Source organism: Trachinotus anak, unplaced genomic scaffold (assembly GCF_046630095.1).
Source record: "Trachinotus anak isolate AG129_WGS33_773 ecotype Australia unplaced genomic scaffold, CSIRO_AGI_Tana_v1 ptg000009l, whole genome shotgun sequence".
In the NCBI taxonomy this organism is placed as follows: Eukaryota; Metazoa; Chordata; class Actinopteri; order Carangiformes; family Carangidae; genus Trachinotus; species Trachinotus anak.
In genome coordinates, this window is record NW_027273860.1 from 14,784,460 (window position 1) to 14,802,719 (window position 18,260).

Sequence of the window (18,260 nt, forward strand, 5' to 3'; positions counted from 1 at the left end):
GTAAGTATTTTTGTAGAGACATGGAAAGCTCACCTTTTTATAAGCTACAGCCATGATGTGTCATTAAACCTAACCTAGAGATTTATTTGCTTTACCTTAGCCTCACTCTATTTGCCATAAGCACAAGTCTTCAACCATACTGTATTTACCATACAAAGATATTATGGAAATGATAGAGAGAATTTTTGAAATGTTGCCAACGGACTTAAGAAAACTTCAAATATATGAATTCTTAGAAATATCACCAAAACTGAAAATATAGAGGTTGACTGCTGGGAACATATTATTTACTGCCACTACCACACAGGGCTCTGCTCTGACGAGTAGCAGAGTCAAAGCTTTGAGCCACGGAGACTTAATATTAACATGACGCTTCATCTGTCAAATTAGCCAGGGATCAGGCTGATATTAACAGCAGGCTCCCTGAGCGCTAGCTTTATGTACTGCAGTAGTCACACTATGAGCTTTTAAGAGCTATGAAGTCTATCCACAGTTATGCAGCAGGTGAAAGGGAAATGGATTAGGTTTTGATTTAATTTGATAAGTGTGCAGAGTTCATAACATCAGGCTTATACCTGCTCATTACATCATCTGCAGAATAGGAAGAGAGGCAGCGAGGACCGATGAGGAGGTTTGTCATTTTTTTTAAGCATTGTTTACTACTTCTATCCCTATCATACACTTATTAATTTTCATCTTTTCCGCCCCCAATTCTTAAACTCCTTTCTAAGCTATACTCTCACTCCAATGCTGCCTATCTGTCTCATACTCAAACTTTACCATCTTGTCTTTACAGTCTTTTTAGCTTTTTAGCCAAACCCCCAGCTCTCAATCCCTTTCACAAGAAGCACATCTTGCCATTGAAAATAAATAAATAAATAAATACATTATATTCCCTGCTCAGGAGGCAGGTTTTGTGATACACTGCACTACACTTAATCCATTCAGACAATCTACAGTAAAAACAGATTTCGGACATCATCCCTGTGCTTGGATTTCTGTCTGATGGGGGCTGATTAGAGAGATCCCACTGAAGCCACATCCAATTTATTAACTGTCTCAAAGACGACTATTTCAACCAGACTTCAAACCGATCTGTAGTGAGGTCAGGCTGAGGTCAGTTTTGTGTCTGATTGTGCTCATGGTTGCACTCTGTGATGAGAATGATTAAAGCTGACGTAAGACTGACCTGCTAGGCCCAGCCCTCTGGATCCCTCCTGTGGTTGTGTGGATCTGTTGCGATTCTGCTGGCGACGTTTGCCCCCGGTGGACCGGGTGGTGCGGATGAACACTTCACTGATTTTGAAGAACGCCACCATAAAAGGCTGCTTCTCCAGTGCACCGTCACGTCCTACAAGGCCTGCCTCCTTGAAACTGATGCTCTGTCCTGTATGAGAGGGTACAGCACCTTAAAACTACACAAGGCAACATTTACTAGTATGGTCGTGTTGATTTGCAAGTTGCCTAAATTACATTGTGTTTTCAATTATGCTTATTGATGGTTATTTTGTTTAGAGGAATGAACTTATTTAAACTAGAATCAGGAAAAAATTATATTATAATAATATGAAGAGGCACGGGATGTCTCCATTGAGTTTGGTCAGGATTGCTGTAAGGCATCTTGAGTTATGAGCAAATATCTGACTATTGGCATCAATCAATATGGCCCTTCAGATTTTGGTTAATACTCCCAAATCTGGTGAAACTGTACCAGGTTTTGAGGAACCCATTTTTGGTATTTCTGGTGCCTCCTATTTGGGGGACAAAAAAAGTTGCATTCATTTTACTGTTTTTTTACATTATGCAAATTAGCAAAAAAAACAGCAAATATGGCGGACCTTCATAGTCCAAGAGTCCAAGAGGCTTTTTGTAGAGCACATTGAGCTCACATGGTGTGCCAGTTGGACTAACAGTGTGAGGTGTGCAGCCTTTCCAAAATTGCAGTTTCAAGCCTTAATTACAGCGCCACCATCTGGTATATTGGGCTCATGTTGGGAAGCACATGCACATCATTTCCAGTTATTGGGCCAAGTTTTATGTTTCTAGCTCATTTCAGCCCATGGCAATTTAGCCACGGCACAAGACAATAATAATAATAATAATAATAATAATAATAATAATAATAATAATAATAATAACGGAAGTTAAAACAATAGGTTTCTACCATGAAGACAAATGTAATCATATCCCTTACCACTGCTGGTCTCCACGCTGACTTGCAACCCCAAGTTGTGCACCGGACTCATCACCCACAGGTTGCTAGTGGCGGTGATGTCGAACTCCAGCCACCCCTCCTCAGCCGCCCACAGTCTGCGAGACTCCAGCAGGAACAGGTCTGCCTCTCTAGGAGATCATGGGAGACAAAAGAAAATAGCTTGGATTAAAAGTAATAAATGAAATGTGTTTATAGCCATATGAACTTTTCTCAAAAGAACAACCACTCCGAGGGATTAAATCACAAACTCAAACTGAGTGGAGGTTTTTTTTTTTGTTTTGTTTTGGTTTTTTTTTTGCTAGATCATGCAATGCAAGACAGACATCTAATGGAAAATATAAGAAGGAAAATTAGCTAACTGGAAAAGAGGCCCATCCAAGTTAACTAGTTTATCCAGTTCACTAACGTGACCTTTAAAGTTCAAAACAGCCAAGCTAGCTAGTAAGAATGTTGGATTTGCTAACCAGGATTTTAAGTCTTTCAGGGTTTTTACGGTAAGGTAAAAATTATTAAGCTAAAAGTTGCAACTATCAAACTGTACTACTACAAACTGTCATCAAAGGCTATGTTAAACTAGACAAAGAATATTACAAACACCTTTGAATTTTTTTTGACAGCCTAGATACCAAACTCATGTATCACTGTAGGTTAAACATGCCAAATTTAGCACATTAGGTTACAACGATTTCAAAAGATACAAGAAGACAGTCAGAGACAGAGAGAGGTATGTTAAAATGATTTTTGCGAATGAAATAAGGCTTCAAAAAGGAGGAGCATCTGAAACGGGAAGTAAAAGACCCACATAACATGGCACAAGATGCAGTCACTAAGCGACCTTTAAAGTTCAGAGCTTTAATATCCAACAAAGCTGTCACAGTAGTAATAACACAGCATCAGGTCAGTCAGACACTCCTCCGCAGCCAACATCAAAGCCAATCATCCAGGTGTTTGGAGAATGCCCCTGCAGCAGCAGCAGCCTCTCTTTATTGGTCATTAATGAGAGTGTTTCTGATGTCTTCCTTATGAGCCTCTACACCCTGTTTTTCCTCACACACACACACACACACACACACACATAGCTCAGCTGACGAAGGATGGCAGGGGTCCATCAGAGAGCCGCCTGCAGGACGAAGGCTACTACTGAGAGCCTACTGTAAAACTTCTTATTGACTGACTGCTTAAATGAACTGGAATAACAAGGTCAAGGGTCAAAGTTGAGTTTTTTGCTACAGTAAATCTCCTTTATAAGTCTTGTCAGTGACTGTTGGTCAAGGTGGGAGAGTATGGCTCACAGCAGGCCTGGTTATTGTGTGTGCTTTCATCTTTCTGAGTGTTGAAAAGGCATATTTGTAAGATTGTTAAAGCAACATGTAAGTTAGACATCTGGAGGGACAGGTTGTCAGAGGTTCTCCATACAAGGAGGAGATTCTAACTGCTTTATTACTTTATTATAACTGGATCTAAATACCTGTATACCGGAGCAAAAGTTTAAGAATTAGAATAAAGACAAAACAGAGGGGCAAACAATTATTAAAGCATCTTGTTAGGCACAGCATAATCACTGGCTAAATGTTGCTGGCTGGGTTTTGGTCAGTAAAAACAGCATTTTCAGCAAACTGCCTTTTCTCATGATGATATCAGGCCTGTCACATTTTTGGCACTGTAATCTCTCACATTTCTTACCTGCTGTTCGCGAAACCACCCCAGTCAAATGAAAAGTACACAGGGTGTCAGGCTAATTAAGTGCCTATCATTGCAGCTTAGAGTCAAAACAGGAGCAAGGTTTTTACAGGAAGGAGGAGCATGAGAAAGTTAACAGGCTCCCCGCTGAGTGGGCGATTACAAAAGATACAGATGTGCAAAAGGCGGAAAATGGGAAAAACAACAACAAAGACTTTACAGTTATTTCCTTCCTCAAATACATAGGCCAACTAATGATACTCATAGAAACCTTCAGAAAAACAAAAGAATATACTTAGCTAACAGGATGAGCTTTAGCCTCAGACTAGTGTCTCTCTATATTAACAGCTTTAAAGTAGAAAGTTGCTTTGGTGTATATCCATTGATAAACTAAATATACTGGCATATGTAAGCTGTTAGCCCAAAAATGTATTTCAGACATTCTCTTCGTGTTAGCGTTGCTTCTCACAGGCCAAGCTTGATAAAACACAAATATCATGAAGGAATCTTCCTGGATGTTTATTTACCCCTGCAGATGTAATGTAAATGTTTGGAATGTATTAGCTGTGCTCATTAGGGGGACAGGAGGATTCTGAAGCTGTGCTATTTCTGTAAGACGTGGTTTTGCTTGATTTTACATCATAAACATAGCAAGAGCACAGAGTCTGTGTAACACTCTGGGAGAATGACAGAGATGGAGAGTAACATACAGGATAAGGAAACTTTGTTTTTTTTTTTTTAAATCCTAACCTCTTTTGTTTCCAAAAAAAAGTCAACTGAGTACACTTGCTCTTTTCATTAACTCCCTATTTCTTGTTGACTTGTTGATTGTACTTGTTGAATACATTATATATGAAGTGTAACAAAAAAATAATAATTATGGTAAAACATTTAAGGGGAAAATTAGCAGGTTAGCGTCCCACCCTGCATTTCTCAGTTGTTGCAGGGATTGAAACCTGTTATCTTCCTGTCAATAGCTTATCACTATGTGCGTGTTACCTGTCAGGGTGCTCCTTGACCACCTGGTAGACTTTGAGTAGGAAAGTGTCATTGCGGAAGGTGCGGCTCACACACTCCTTGTAGAGGCGAAACTCGGCTGCAGTGACGGCCTCGCCCTTAGGGATCTGTGAGAGGTTGAACTTAAACTCCTTGTGGTGGCGCTGCTGTGGCGACTGCTCGCTGTCGTACTCCACTGTGGCAAGGAAAGAGAAAAAGTAGTTATTTACTCTCTCTGGATGAATTAAATACTGTTATACAAGACTTCCACTCATGTTCTACTCACCAAGTTTTTCCTACAAATAAGGTGAAACTGCATATTTACAAACAGGGTTTCAGTGTAAATATACAGAGGTGATTGGTGAGTTGATAACCTTTTCACTGAACCCTCACTGAGGTCAACCATAGAAGCCTTTAAAATGATCACGTGATTTATAAATGAGGTCTAATGGGTTTTTTGGCTTCCAGTTTCGCCTGTTGTCATCAGTCCAAACCAAAAGTGTTTCAGTGGAAACAGGTTTAAGTGAAAACAGGTGGAAACAGCTAGCCTGGTGCTGTCTGAAGCTGACAAAATCTACCCACCAACAACCTTAAAACTCACGAATCAACACATTATATCTCATTTGTTCAACCCACACAAAATCTGAAGTGTAGAAACACCAAGTTGAGGATTTATACAGAGTTATGTGCTGGATTAAGATCACCAGACTAAAGTTTAGCATTTATAACTTTATGCATGTTGTTACACTGTTTTGCACAAGCTTTAAACTGGTTGTCTGCAATCAGGATGAAATGAGTGAGCTGCCATGCAGACTGGTAAAATGGATCCATCACATCTCATGCCAAGGTTGGTGCTCCTGAATGTCGCAGCCTCTGTGTGAGGTGCTTCAGTTAGTGATTGTGTGTTTTTAAAACTTATTTGGGGGCTGCAGCTCACTGTCAGCTGAAGGTGTTTAACAGCACCGTGCTGGGCAGGAGACAGCTCTGTTGTTGTGCTTGTGTGCTCTGAAAGATGTCACAGCATGGGAAAAGGGGCAGAAATAAGTGTGTTCACTTGAGTGCCATGTTTATATCACTAATGATCAGAACTGGGGCTGATAAATACCTGCGACTACTGCGGAGTCATTTGACCCGGGAAAGTAAGTGCCGAATGTACCCTTTCACATTGTTGACAAATGATTTTGTCATGAGTTTTTGACCAATCTAAAAGAGGGTACCATTTTAAGGGGCCTTATCCCTAGCTCTAATACTCATGTGCTTCATGCATTAACTCATCACATGGTTTCATATTTTTTTATGTTCAGCAGCTTAAGACATATTTACAATAGAATACATCTGAGGCAGTCAAAAAAAAAGTAAAGGGGAGGAATAGGAACCCAATATTTTTACTTTATTTTAACATATATTATATTTTCAAGATTCATTTGGATATTTTTTCGGCCCAAACCTGAGGTAACAAGAATTTACTTGTTAACTTGAGCCAGGCTTGTTAAAACTGTCTGGTTATTTTATGATGTGGGGACTAACCCAAAATGGACCAATGACACATTTCATTCCCTGAGTCATAGCCAAAGAGAAAATTGTGTTGATGTGGGAACACTGGAACCAATCAGACTCTCCCAAAAGTGCCAGCCCCGCCTTGTACCCACACCTAGGAAGGTCAAAACTCCCCTTATCCCCAGACATTTCCAAGCTGCATAAATGCTGAACATAATTAACAAACTCATTTGAGAAGGCAGGGAGGGAAGACATGACATTCTGGCTTCGTTGCATTTCTGAGGAAAATCAAAATGTGTGTGCTGTGACTCGGTCAAAACAAGTTATGATAAGTGAAGGATCCCAGTTCTCAGCCCGTTCTGCCCTTCTGTTCTTCAAACACTTTCCAGTGAAGCAAAGGAAACCTACAGCAAATGAAATGTTATTCACATCAGGCTCCCTGTGACTTCTATCAGATGTGACATTGACCGTTTCATCATCTCTCTCCACAAGCTGCCCACACACACAGATGTCGCACTAACTGTGTGTGATATTGGGTCTGGTCTTGTGTTGAAGGGTGGATAGATCAGCCAGGCTTCTGTGCGTGTGTGTGGAGGCCTTCAGCTGAGGTCATGGTACTCTCAATGACTTTACAACGCTCCCTTCACAACACCCCCAGGCTTAAAGACCAACAGCTTTGAATTTCATATTCCCTTTTTAGGAATCTATTGACAGAGCATTATAGAGGCACAAAAACAAGAGGAGGAGGAGGAGATCCACTCAGCTTGCTGCATTGTACAGTAAATTCAGAAAGTATTCAGAACCCTTCGATCTTTTCACACCATGATGACAATGCAAAATGTTTTTTGCAAATTCATTCAAAAAGCAAAACTAGAAAATCACAATTACATAAGTATTGGGACCCTTTGCTATGACACTTGCACAGTAGCTCACCTTGATAGGAGTCCACCTATAGGCAGTTCAGTTTATCACACATATAAAAGGTACACGGATATTGTCCACTTTACTGAATTTACCAGAGGTAAAGAAAAATGGAAGGCACTTGAATACTTATGTCAATGTGATATGATTCAGTTTTTCCTTTTTAATATATTTGTAAACATTTTGAAAATTCTGGTTGTTATGTCATTATCGAGAGTAGCTTGATTATTTCTTTTTGATTTGAGCATAAGGCTGAAACTTGAGAGCCTTCATGAAGTATTCCAGGATGGAGCTAAATGTAAATTAAGCTTAAATTCCCTATTTTGTTACATATTCATAGTGGTACATAAAAAACTGAAACTGCTGTACGTACAGTGTATAGTTCCTTTTTAATTTGCACAATCAGTTGTAATACTGATAATACTGTATTTATTTACTACTTTGCAGCCATTTTAAAGGTATGTTAATAATTATATTGTTTTATAATTATTTTAACCATGGTGAAGATTTTCCACCTGTGAGAAATTCACAAAATCTCTGACTCAACCAACTTATAACTATGAGGCTGACATGAAAGTTTTTTTTTTTTCTTCTTTCCCACAAGGCTGCTCATTACGCTACTGTCTGTGCAATATTATATAAATGCACCAAGTGCATTCTCTGACTTCTTTACAACCATTTTTTAACTTTGTGTAGCCTTGGACCGAACACATCCACACATAAACAATCTGGGAGTTGTCCATTATAGCCACAGTCTTCCAGTAACCAACTCCGGCGAAGCAGCAAGGGTGTTACCAGTCTGGTCCTAGAATTCAACTGGAAACTTTTTATATTTTGCATTTCCTGAAAAAATGTTTCAAAACTTAATATAATCATAAAAGGAGAAAACCTAACCAGACAAAACACTTGGGTGAAAAAGAATCACTTCATTAAGTTTTAATGAAATTCACAGGACACATTTCCTCAAACACATGTTCCTTCACGTCCTAACAAAATCTCAAAGCACTCCTGAGCTCACTTAACAACTCACCAGCTTGTTCAAGTTCAAATCAATCATTTTTTCTAAGCTCAGAGAAGGGAGTCGTTCTGAACCACATCCAGTGAAGACAAACAATTAAAACTATGAAATATGAAGATGGCCACATTCTCACATCTCTCATAGCAATAGCGCAGCAGCCTGGGAGCCACACTGTTAGCAGCCACAAAGCATTCCTGCTGCTTCTCCACTTTCCCAGCCATTTGATAGAATTCCACTGAGGTTTCACATGTAAAATCAAAGGGAAGTCTTTATACAGGGAGCGTAACCTTTTTGCTAAACTACCATGATGTGAGCTTTGAGATGAGAACACACAGATGGGAAAAGGGATTTATATTTGGATGGTTCAGGGAGGAATTCCTTCAAAGTGATTCTACAGGTGGGAAGAAAGTGATTATATTTGTGATGTGGTGCAAACAGTGTGCAATGGAAACTGTGGGAAAAGAGTGTTTATGTGTTATATGTGTGTGTGTGAATACTGTGGATCTAATTTATGGCTTTGTTTTATTACCACACTCCCACATCGTTACACAAAAACATGAAAAACTAGAATGGCTCTCGGTAGAGCACTTATTTCCACCAAGGCCAAACAATCCTACATGTTTCTGTCAGATCCTGATTATTAATGGGATCTGCTCCAAATTGGACAGAGTCTGAACAACATTCATATGTCTGATTTTTCGACATTATTTCCTGTGACATTTCTGCAAATATCGAAAAAAAGGCCTCACAATGTTCAGGAAAGTGATAAAAAAAAATTAGCATAGATTTTACTCTTTGCATTATCCTGGTGACAAACAAACTGTTAGGGTTGAGCAGCTTCATATTATGATATGCAGATATTTCGGTTGCAATATGAGTCACAATTTCAGAGAGAATGGTCGTTATTGGATTTCACTTTTACTGAAAAAACATTTAAAAAATGATGATGATGTCATTTCTGCTGGGTGTTGGACCAAACAAGCACGTTCCTCTACATCTGGAGAAAATGACTTGTAGCAAATTTCTGTAGCACCACAATGCTTCATTTATGGTACGTTGTGACACATTTATCTTTAGCCAAAAAAAAAACAACAAAAAAAAAAACATTGTCGCTCCTGCAATTTGGATATTGCACTTATATATTGCATCTCCAGTGTACCTCACCTGTCCCACCTCGTCATCTCCAACCTCCACCACCCCAAACACCCAACCCTCGCCATTCTTTCCCGCTAAGCCATCTCCATTCTGCCTCACCTGCCCCCTTTTTTGGGTCTACAATTGAACTGCACACAAACAAATCCCTCAATCCCTTGAACATATGCACAAACACACAGAGGCAGCCAAGGTCAAACATAAAACCTTGCAATAAAGGGGAAATTCTGTGATGATCTACCAAAACACTGGGTGATTTATTCTACGATGAGAAACAGACAGACACAACAGGCGGAAAGAGAAAGAAAAGAAAGACAGCGAGTGAGGAGAGGAGAGTAAATTATGACTCCTTGAATGCTGATACAGGCAGAGAGACTGAGAACATATGAATGAAAGTTTGGAGAGAGAAAGTAAGATGAAGAGAAATTAGAGAATTTCCCCTGTGGTGAGTTAGGATTGCTAAACACTATGGTGTATGTGATATCTGTCGGGGCAGTGCACCCCGGCTCAGGCTTCAGCACCACATCTAATCATTGTTTTCACCTGTTTCCTTTAGTATATGTACACACTCTGTCAGTGTGTTCCGGTTGCTGAATCTTGTAAATGAAATGAGCTGTCACGTGAGTATCACAGAGAAGTTGGCTAAAGACAAGAGACTTAGAGAAAAGCAGTGAAAGGTTAAGTGGAGAGGTAGTGAAGAGGAAGAAATGATAAAAAGAAATGGATTGAGGAAAGATTCTGTGATATAAAGATTTTTTTTTTGTGAATGATTGATCTATAAAATTGGATGAGCTGAACGGAACAGGATTACACCAAAAAACAAAAAGCATAATTTGTATATTTTTTATATCGATATAAATTTTTTTTTATGTCCGTTAAAATGATGCCAGAGGAGAAGATAACAGGAGGAGAAGAGGATAAAATGACAAGACCAGATGAAGAAAGACAAAGTCATTTGTCACAGCAGATAGAGAGACCACATGTCTGGGATGCGATGAGAGGAGGAGAGATGGAGGCAGCTAGTGACAGAAGGAAAGTGACAGGGACGAGTTGCAGATTTTCGCTTTTATAGGAGCTGTTCTCTCGTTTGCAGGTATTTCTGCCCACAGAGCTGTAGAGTCTGGACCTGAACACACACTGCTGCAATTATTAATACCACTATTATTATTATCATGATTATTATGATTATTATTGTTGTTGTTAGTTCTTCTTATTACTCTTCTTATTATTATTAGCATTATTATGAATATACATCATATATAATATATATAAATATATATAATACATATGTGGAACCTGCATTGTGCTATGTTCTCTTTCCTCTCTCCCCCATCATCCTCTCTCGCTCCCTACCGCCTCTCTATCTAGCTCTCTCTCTCCCCCTCAGCCCAACCAGTCGAGGCAGACGGCCATCCACCAAGAGCTGGGATATGTTCAAGGTTTCTACCTGTTAAAAGGGAGGTTTTCCGCTCCACTGTCGTCATGCGCTTGCTCATGAGGCAATGTTTGGGACTTTAAGAGGAAAAGGAAGGAAAAGGGGGAGAAGGTGCTGAAAGACAGAAAAGTGAGTGAACCGTTAAGCCAGAGGACTGTAGGGAGAGGTGGGCTGGATGAGTGCACAACCAGGCAGACAAGATAGATGAAGAGACAAAAGTGAATCTGACAGTTATTAATAACCACAACCTCTGGAGTAAAAATAAAGTCAGCCAATAAACAGTTTGTGAGGATGCAACGGCAAACTTTGGCGGTATGATGGAAAAGTAAGAATAAGAAAAGAGCAGAGTGGGATGAAAGCTATAAGTAAAGGAAAGATAGAAGGCTGGCAGGAAGGAAGGAAGGAAGGAAGCCAAATTCAAATCTTGGGTGTGAAGCAGAATAAGCAGGCCAACAGTAATAAATGAGTAATTAACTTTTCCATTGTGGTGTTGAGACGTTTGTCATGTGCAGGAAGCCACCAGAATAGGTTTGTTGCCACAATATCTAAGAATTAGATTCCACACTAAAGCTGCCTGTTCTTTGAATTTATCTGATTGATAAAACATTTTTCTTTTCGTCATTACTGTTGTAAACGCTCCTGTTGTTTCTAGTGGTCCACTGCAGATTACGGAGAAAAGAGCACCTGTGACCCAGATAGCAGAGTCTTAAGGGAGCTCTTATTAGATCTGTCATTAAGCTTTTAGTAAGTACCAGTTTGATGACAGATGGAGAGATCTGGTTCGTACTGCCAAGTTAAACAGGATTTTTTTTCTAACTCCTACAGTTGCAGACATGTACACTCATCCAAATCTCTTCACCTCAGACAGGAGCATGCCAAAGCACCTCTGTTTTTTTTTTGTGCTACAGGGAATATTAAATTTGCTTTCTTATTATTTTGAGTTGTCAGCTGCCTTAAAAACATCACCATTAATCAGTGTGAATTATACAAAGACAAGGGAGGTGGGGGAGCAGTTTTTTTTAATGCAAAAGGGAGCCCAGTACAGTGCGTGAATACACTGTGGTAATGTAGGCCTACTTCATTACTTTCAACCACTGCTAATACGAGTCAGCACACATGCATTTTAATATTGTTCAGTTATCCAAAAAGATAAAACCCCTGAATTCCTGAGTGAAAACAAAGGAGTCGCCTCTTTAAAAGCTAATATCAAAAAGGTAAAATACTAAGCCCAAAGTTAACCAGCCACACAAAAGATTATTAAAATGAAATAATAAACTCTATGTTGAAGTCAAAACGTATCTCTGCAACAACTAATTCTCCACTGTCTCACTGTTCATGATTGAGGGTTTGCTAAAATTAGATAACAGCCTACATGACATTTTGTAATGAAATGCCAGCATTGGAAATGACAGAGCATGCTATCAGCTAGCTAACTTTAGTAAGCTAGACTGGAACTACATGCAATGTTTAGAAAGTAGCTAATGTTAGCATTAGCCAGTAGGTACGTGACACAATCTAATTCAGAAACTCTGAAGGAAAGAAAGTAGGAAGAAAGTGTAGCCACTGCCATTTATATTTAGATACAGTGTCTCAATCTGTGTGTGCAAAGTCGAAGTTGTTTGAGCATGTTAAACTGAGTAAGGGTGTGTTTTCATTTCTACAGGGAATCTGGTATTTTTAGCAGGAGAACATTATTTGCACTGTTGCTCTCACTGCAAAATGAAACTGCTCTGATGTGACCTGGGAGATGTGCAGATCTGTTGTAGTCCAGGTACATCAAAATAGCAGGCTACTGGTTTGCCAGGGGAAATTTCCAGAGCACAGTGTACCTTAATTTGGCAAAAGCACATTTACTGAGACAACTCTACTGGAGCAAAAAAAAAACATTACATTGTGTTAAAGAGTTAAAGAACATCAGTATTGGATGATCCTGCAAACCTAGGTTTATGTAAGATCTGCACATGGCAATGACAGCACGGCTAAAGTCAGGGAAAGGATGGTGGTTGATGATGGTTACACTTAATAAAAGCTCTAATCTTGTGACATCTGCTGCCCATTCGCCACCATGATCTCCACACCCTTATTTTCCCAGAAAAACACAGTCCTTCCTGCGTTAATACTGAACATTATCACTGAATATACATTGGAACATGAATTAAACCTGTAAGCCTCACTCTCATCAGTCTTTTTTCCTCCCAGCCCTATCTCATAGTGCACACAACCCAGGGCGTACTCCTCCTCTTCCTCTTGATCCGAACAGGAAAGAGTGGATGTTGACATTTGGTATGTGAGACAGGTTAAATGCTCATGCTCTGGTTCACTGTCACTGTAGCAGGCATTTCATTTTTCTCTCAATGTCTCCTGAAAGAAATAGGATGATTGCAGTCCTTTGAAAGAAAAGGAACCACTGACCTTGTTGAACTACCATGGGAACAAGAAGCCAGAGTAGCTGAAAAAACAAGAGCTTGAGTTTTTCTCTGCTGTACTACAAACATTACAGTATCTTCTCAATAACCCCTCTTTGTGGGGGTTTTAAATAAGCAGCGTGCCAAAACTGAATCCCAAAGACGAAGAATTAAATCTGTAATTTACCATTACAATGATGCATCACAATCAATGAGAAGCTACAAGAGGGAGACAAAATGAAAGCGAACAAGAGAAAGGAAAGAGAATAAACTAGCAGACAGTTTCACAAACACTCCTCAATTTTAATTTTTGCACACCAAGAACCTGTCAATGTTGTCAAGACTTTGCAGATGGCTTAACCAATAGAAAAATGTTCCCAATGTCCAAGGCATGAGAAGAATCCATCTGTGTTTATGTAATTCCAGTCCATAATCTGTCTGGTTTTTCTCTCAGACTTGATGGTTTTTGAGGCTAGGTCAGATATATCACTGTCTTCCATTCATCTTTAACTCCACCAAAGTAACATCTAATTAAGAGTTCGGAGTTCCTGACAGATTGAATTTCTTTGGAAACTTTAGCAGTTGACACAATCACAACTCTTCACCAATTGCCACTTAAGAAGAATCCTTAAGAAAGAAAAACATCTGGAATTATTCATGCTGTAAACAATAGTCTTTCTTAAGAGGCTCAAGCCAGATTTTATGTTTCAAACTCTTTGGCATTGGTGCAGTGTGGAAAGGTTACACACGGGTACAGCTGTGGATTTTTGCAAAGCAGATGAATACTGAAAGGTTACAGTACTCGCACACACACACCGCAGTGGTGTGAGCTGCCTGTGGAGTTGCCACTATGCTTGGCTGCCACCAGGAGCTGTTTCCGCCTTCTGCTGAGTGTTTTGGCTCTTTGTAGTCACGCAGCTGGCAGGGTAGCTCCTGGGGTCGAGATATGGATGAAGGGGCTTGTAGTCCGCTGGGATTTTTCATCAGCACTGAGCAAGGGTGTGAGTGCGCGTCTTTGGAGACTCATCCTGTGCTCTGATCTTCTCCCCTGACCCAGCATCAAAGCCGACACACTGAGCACCACAGGACCAGCCAAGGGCCACTGGCAAGAGCGACAGTTTATGTCTGACGGATGTCGGCGCACAAACACGGACACAAATGTCCAAAAAGCCCTCACACACATGCATGATGTTATACTAATGACACGCTTACAGGCATTGAAATATGCACAGGTACAGGTGTCAATGTAGAAGCAAATAAATAAAAAACACACTTATATGATCTTACACACACATGAGAAAAAGAGGACAAAAGGGCTTACACTCACATTTCCATGCACACTTTGTGTGGCAAAGAGACTGCTACAGTCAGTAGCAAGGATATGAGGCAGGGAGACCAGTTGATTTGGTGACTGTCAGGTCGCATTTAAACAGAAAGAAGCCAACAGCTCCACCCCAGGTGACCAGCGGGAATCAAGAAAGTGATTTTACTGATTACCGTTCCTGACATACAGCTGGATCAGCCAAGAAATGTGTTTAAATATTTTCAAGTAAAAGTAACAAAATGTCCATTTGCTCCAAAGACTATTTTAACCTGCAGACACTTCATGAAAGCTTTAGAAATTACTGTTCAAAACAGAAGGTGAGGGGTGTCTCTCCTGGGGAAAGTGATGTTTCATGTTTGATGTTTCCACCAGGTTTGTTTGGGTAAAAAAAAAGAAGATCCAGGTAGTTATCATGAACAGTAACTAAGAAAGAGCACATCATACTAATACTAAGAAGCTCTATGACTGTCTCATCATAATCACAAGTTCTCACCACATAATCACTACATTTTCCAAGTTGGGATGCATTACTGACATTCAAACTTCTCAGTGGCCATTTTCCTACACGTCATCAGACATTTACAATCAACATTAACAACTTATGCATCTTTCATTTCTCCAGGTTATTAAACTTGGGCTCAGACAATCGGACTCAAAAGCACAGCTCAAAACTCAGGTAGAATCAAAAACCAAATCAGGGTCAGTACACAAAAATTCAGACACGCAGAGGCATCAAAAACGCTAGGTTAGAACAGGTCATTAACACAAGGTATACACAAGGAGGAAACGGCTGGAACAGTATCACAAGGTACTGAGAGCTGGATGCCACAAACTTCAAAGCACAGATGTGACAACTGGAACACAGTAGTTCTGAATATGTAAAAGCAAGCACTACAGATAGATACATTTCATTTGTGGCGTCAAAGTACAAGAGTCATACCACCACTGATCCCAACTGCAAAACACTTAGTAAATGCAAAGAGCACAAGCTAATACAGAAGATCCTGAGAGCCTACAACTCAGGCTGCATTCTCTCCACAGAAACACACATTCATCAATGGCCAGGATATCCAGCCTGCTCTTCTTCCATTACCTCCCACAGGTTACAATATATAATGACCTCACTGGACAGGCATGCCCAGGAACAAAAGCCCCATTTGAACCATATAATCACATTTTTTTCTGCAGCTATCATCCTCCAGAACCATTTGGGTTTTTCAAAATACCCATCCAAAACCATGACACATAATGTCAGGCGCACTGTTCCAGACACACACAAGCACACACAAACTCATACACATCCAAAGAGGCAGAGTATTTGACTTTTGTTCCCACCTCCCAGAGCTCTTTCACCACTGAGCTGCATTCCAGACAAGATGATAAAATGAGGTCTGGATACACATCTAACTTTTGTCATTTAGAGATTTTCAGCTGGTGTGCAATGTGTGTGTGTGTGTGTGTGTGTTTGTCTAACCCTCAGGACAGACGGATAATGTGCTGTAATTGTGCCCCTGCCGGGGCTTCGCTAACAGATAGATAACTGAGGTATGGCTGTTGGGTTGTGTAGTATCAGTATTTTCCATCGATGGACTGACAGCTGAGTGGGAGCAGTCATCAACTCTCTGTTGAGTCTCCAGTTGGCCTCCAGGTAGCTAGATATGTCATACCTGTGTGTCAAGAGGAGATTTTATTCCGTGGACAAACTAGTCTGACTAACCGGATGTAGGCTGCAGGTATCAGCCTGCCATTGGCTACGTGTCTCTTGCAGCATTTTCCTACCCTCTCGCTTCCAGCCTGGTGCTGTTTTCAAAATCCCTTTAGCTAAGGGAAACAACAACAACCTCCAAGCTAGCAGCCTGCATGCTGAAACGGTATTTTCTTACTCCCCACCACCCTATGTACCAGTGTTCCACCAACATGTTCAACTATTCTGCGGGGGCACTGTCACTGTATCCTGGGCTTAATGCTGCCAAAGACAACTGTGATTGGTTTAAAGAAATACAAACAAGCCAAAGTGTTTTTTTTTCCTATAGCACAATGATAATAGGTACAGCCGGACCTAACTGATACCATAAAAACTCTTATACTCTATACTCTAATAAATTCAGATTGATTCCCAGGATAGTTTTTCAAAGTCTTTTTCATTAGAGATCACCCCAGTATCATCTGAAATCTGTAACTATGCTGTATCATAAGATAGCCAGAAGCCATCGTCTCGGTCTTATATAAGGAGGGCTAAGATCCAAATGTCCACATGATATACACCTGTCACCTTAATCTGTAATGACTTAAACATATTGACAAACATACTAGCGCAGACAATGGAGAAATGTGTAACCAAATTAATCAAACAGGTTTTATTTCTGGTAGAGAAAGTGCTAACGATATTGGTAGAACAAAAAATATTATATCATGCACTAAAAATGATTTCCACTCAACCATGAAGTTCAGTTTGGATGCACAAAAGCCATCTGAAGGGGTAAAATGGAACTTCCTATGCTGTACATTGGCAGCTTTTGGGTTTCACACAACTTTCATAGACAATGGACGAAGTAGAAATATTGTATGAATGAAAATGAAAATGATCCAAAATCATGGATCAGTGTTAGCGTTGTTGCTGTTGCTAAGATTTCCTCTACCACAAAAGAGGAGTCAGACAAGTAGACAGTCTAAGTCCGTTATTATTCCATATTGAACTGTTGGGTGAGCCTATTAGACAAAACAAAGACATGATGGAAGCAAGGGACGAGGGGTGGTGGGGTCAAATACGAGGATATTTGACCAATGGAGCTAAATCAGAAGCTATCAGTCTGTTCAGAAGAACTAAAAGGGAAGGTTTATTTCAAATGAACTAATAAATGGTTTAGATACTTGGGCATTATTATTGCTACTGTCATGTCGCAGCTATTTGAAGCAAACTATGGAAAACTGATAACAGAGATGAAAAGGGATTCGGATAGATGGCAGATTTTGCCTCCGACTCGATGGGGAGAATAGAAACAGGAAAAATGAATATATTACCAGGATTGCTGTTTTGTTCCCCTCATTATTTCTTGTGAATAATTGTTGTACTGTAATAGTATTAGACAAGATCATATCAAAATTCCTATGGCAAAATAAGACAGCTAGAATTAAATATGACACTTCTCTGCCCAAATGAGAAGGGAGGGTTTGAATTTACCCAATTTAAAAAATTACTATCGGGCAGCACAACTTAGAGCTATAATTATGTGGACAGCTAAGGAGAAGGATGTGGTGTGGGTGGGAATGGAGTAAAGATCATGTCAAAATGTATCATTGGAATTGTTCCCATTCTTGACTGAAACGGTACAGAAGAAACTCAAGATGGGTAATGACTGGATCAGGGGAATGATGAAAATATGGTCAGTATGAAAGAAATGAAAACTGTCAAACTCTATTTGTAGGGGCGCTAAAGTAGCAACAAACCCATAGTTTTGGGGTTTCTTTTTAACATCTATTGTGGATGTAGGGTATAAAAAATGGACGAACAAAGGGTTAATATAATCGCACAAATGTCCAACAGACAAATCATGAAGACTTTTGAACAACTAACACAGGAACTTCACCCACCAGCCCGTAAATTCTTACACCTAAGA

The 18,260-nt window shown here is 39.9% G+C and overlaps 1 protein-coding gene across 1 annotated transcript in view; it reads right to left on the reverse strand.

Moving 5' to 3' along the window:
* The window catches only part of bmp6 (bone morphogenetic protein 6), a 45,805-nt gene that overhangs the window by 11,510 nt on the left and 16,035 nt on the right, over nt 1–18,260 (reverse strand). Inside the window, exons 2-4 of the mRNA XM_071485519.1 lie at nt 4,895–5,087; nt 2,195–2,343; nt 1,190–1,387 (exon numbers count right to left, since the gene is read on the reverse strand). Of these exons, the coding sequence (XP_071341620.1) occupies nt 1,190–1,387; nt 2,195–2,343; nt 4,895–5,087 (540 nt within the window). The remainder of the gene's footprint in view (nt 1–1,189; nt 1,388–2,194; nt 2,344–4,894; nt 5,088–18,260) is intronic.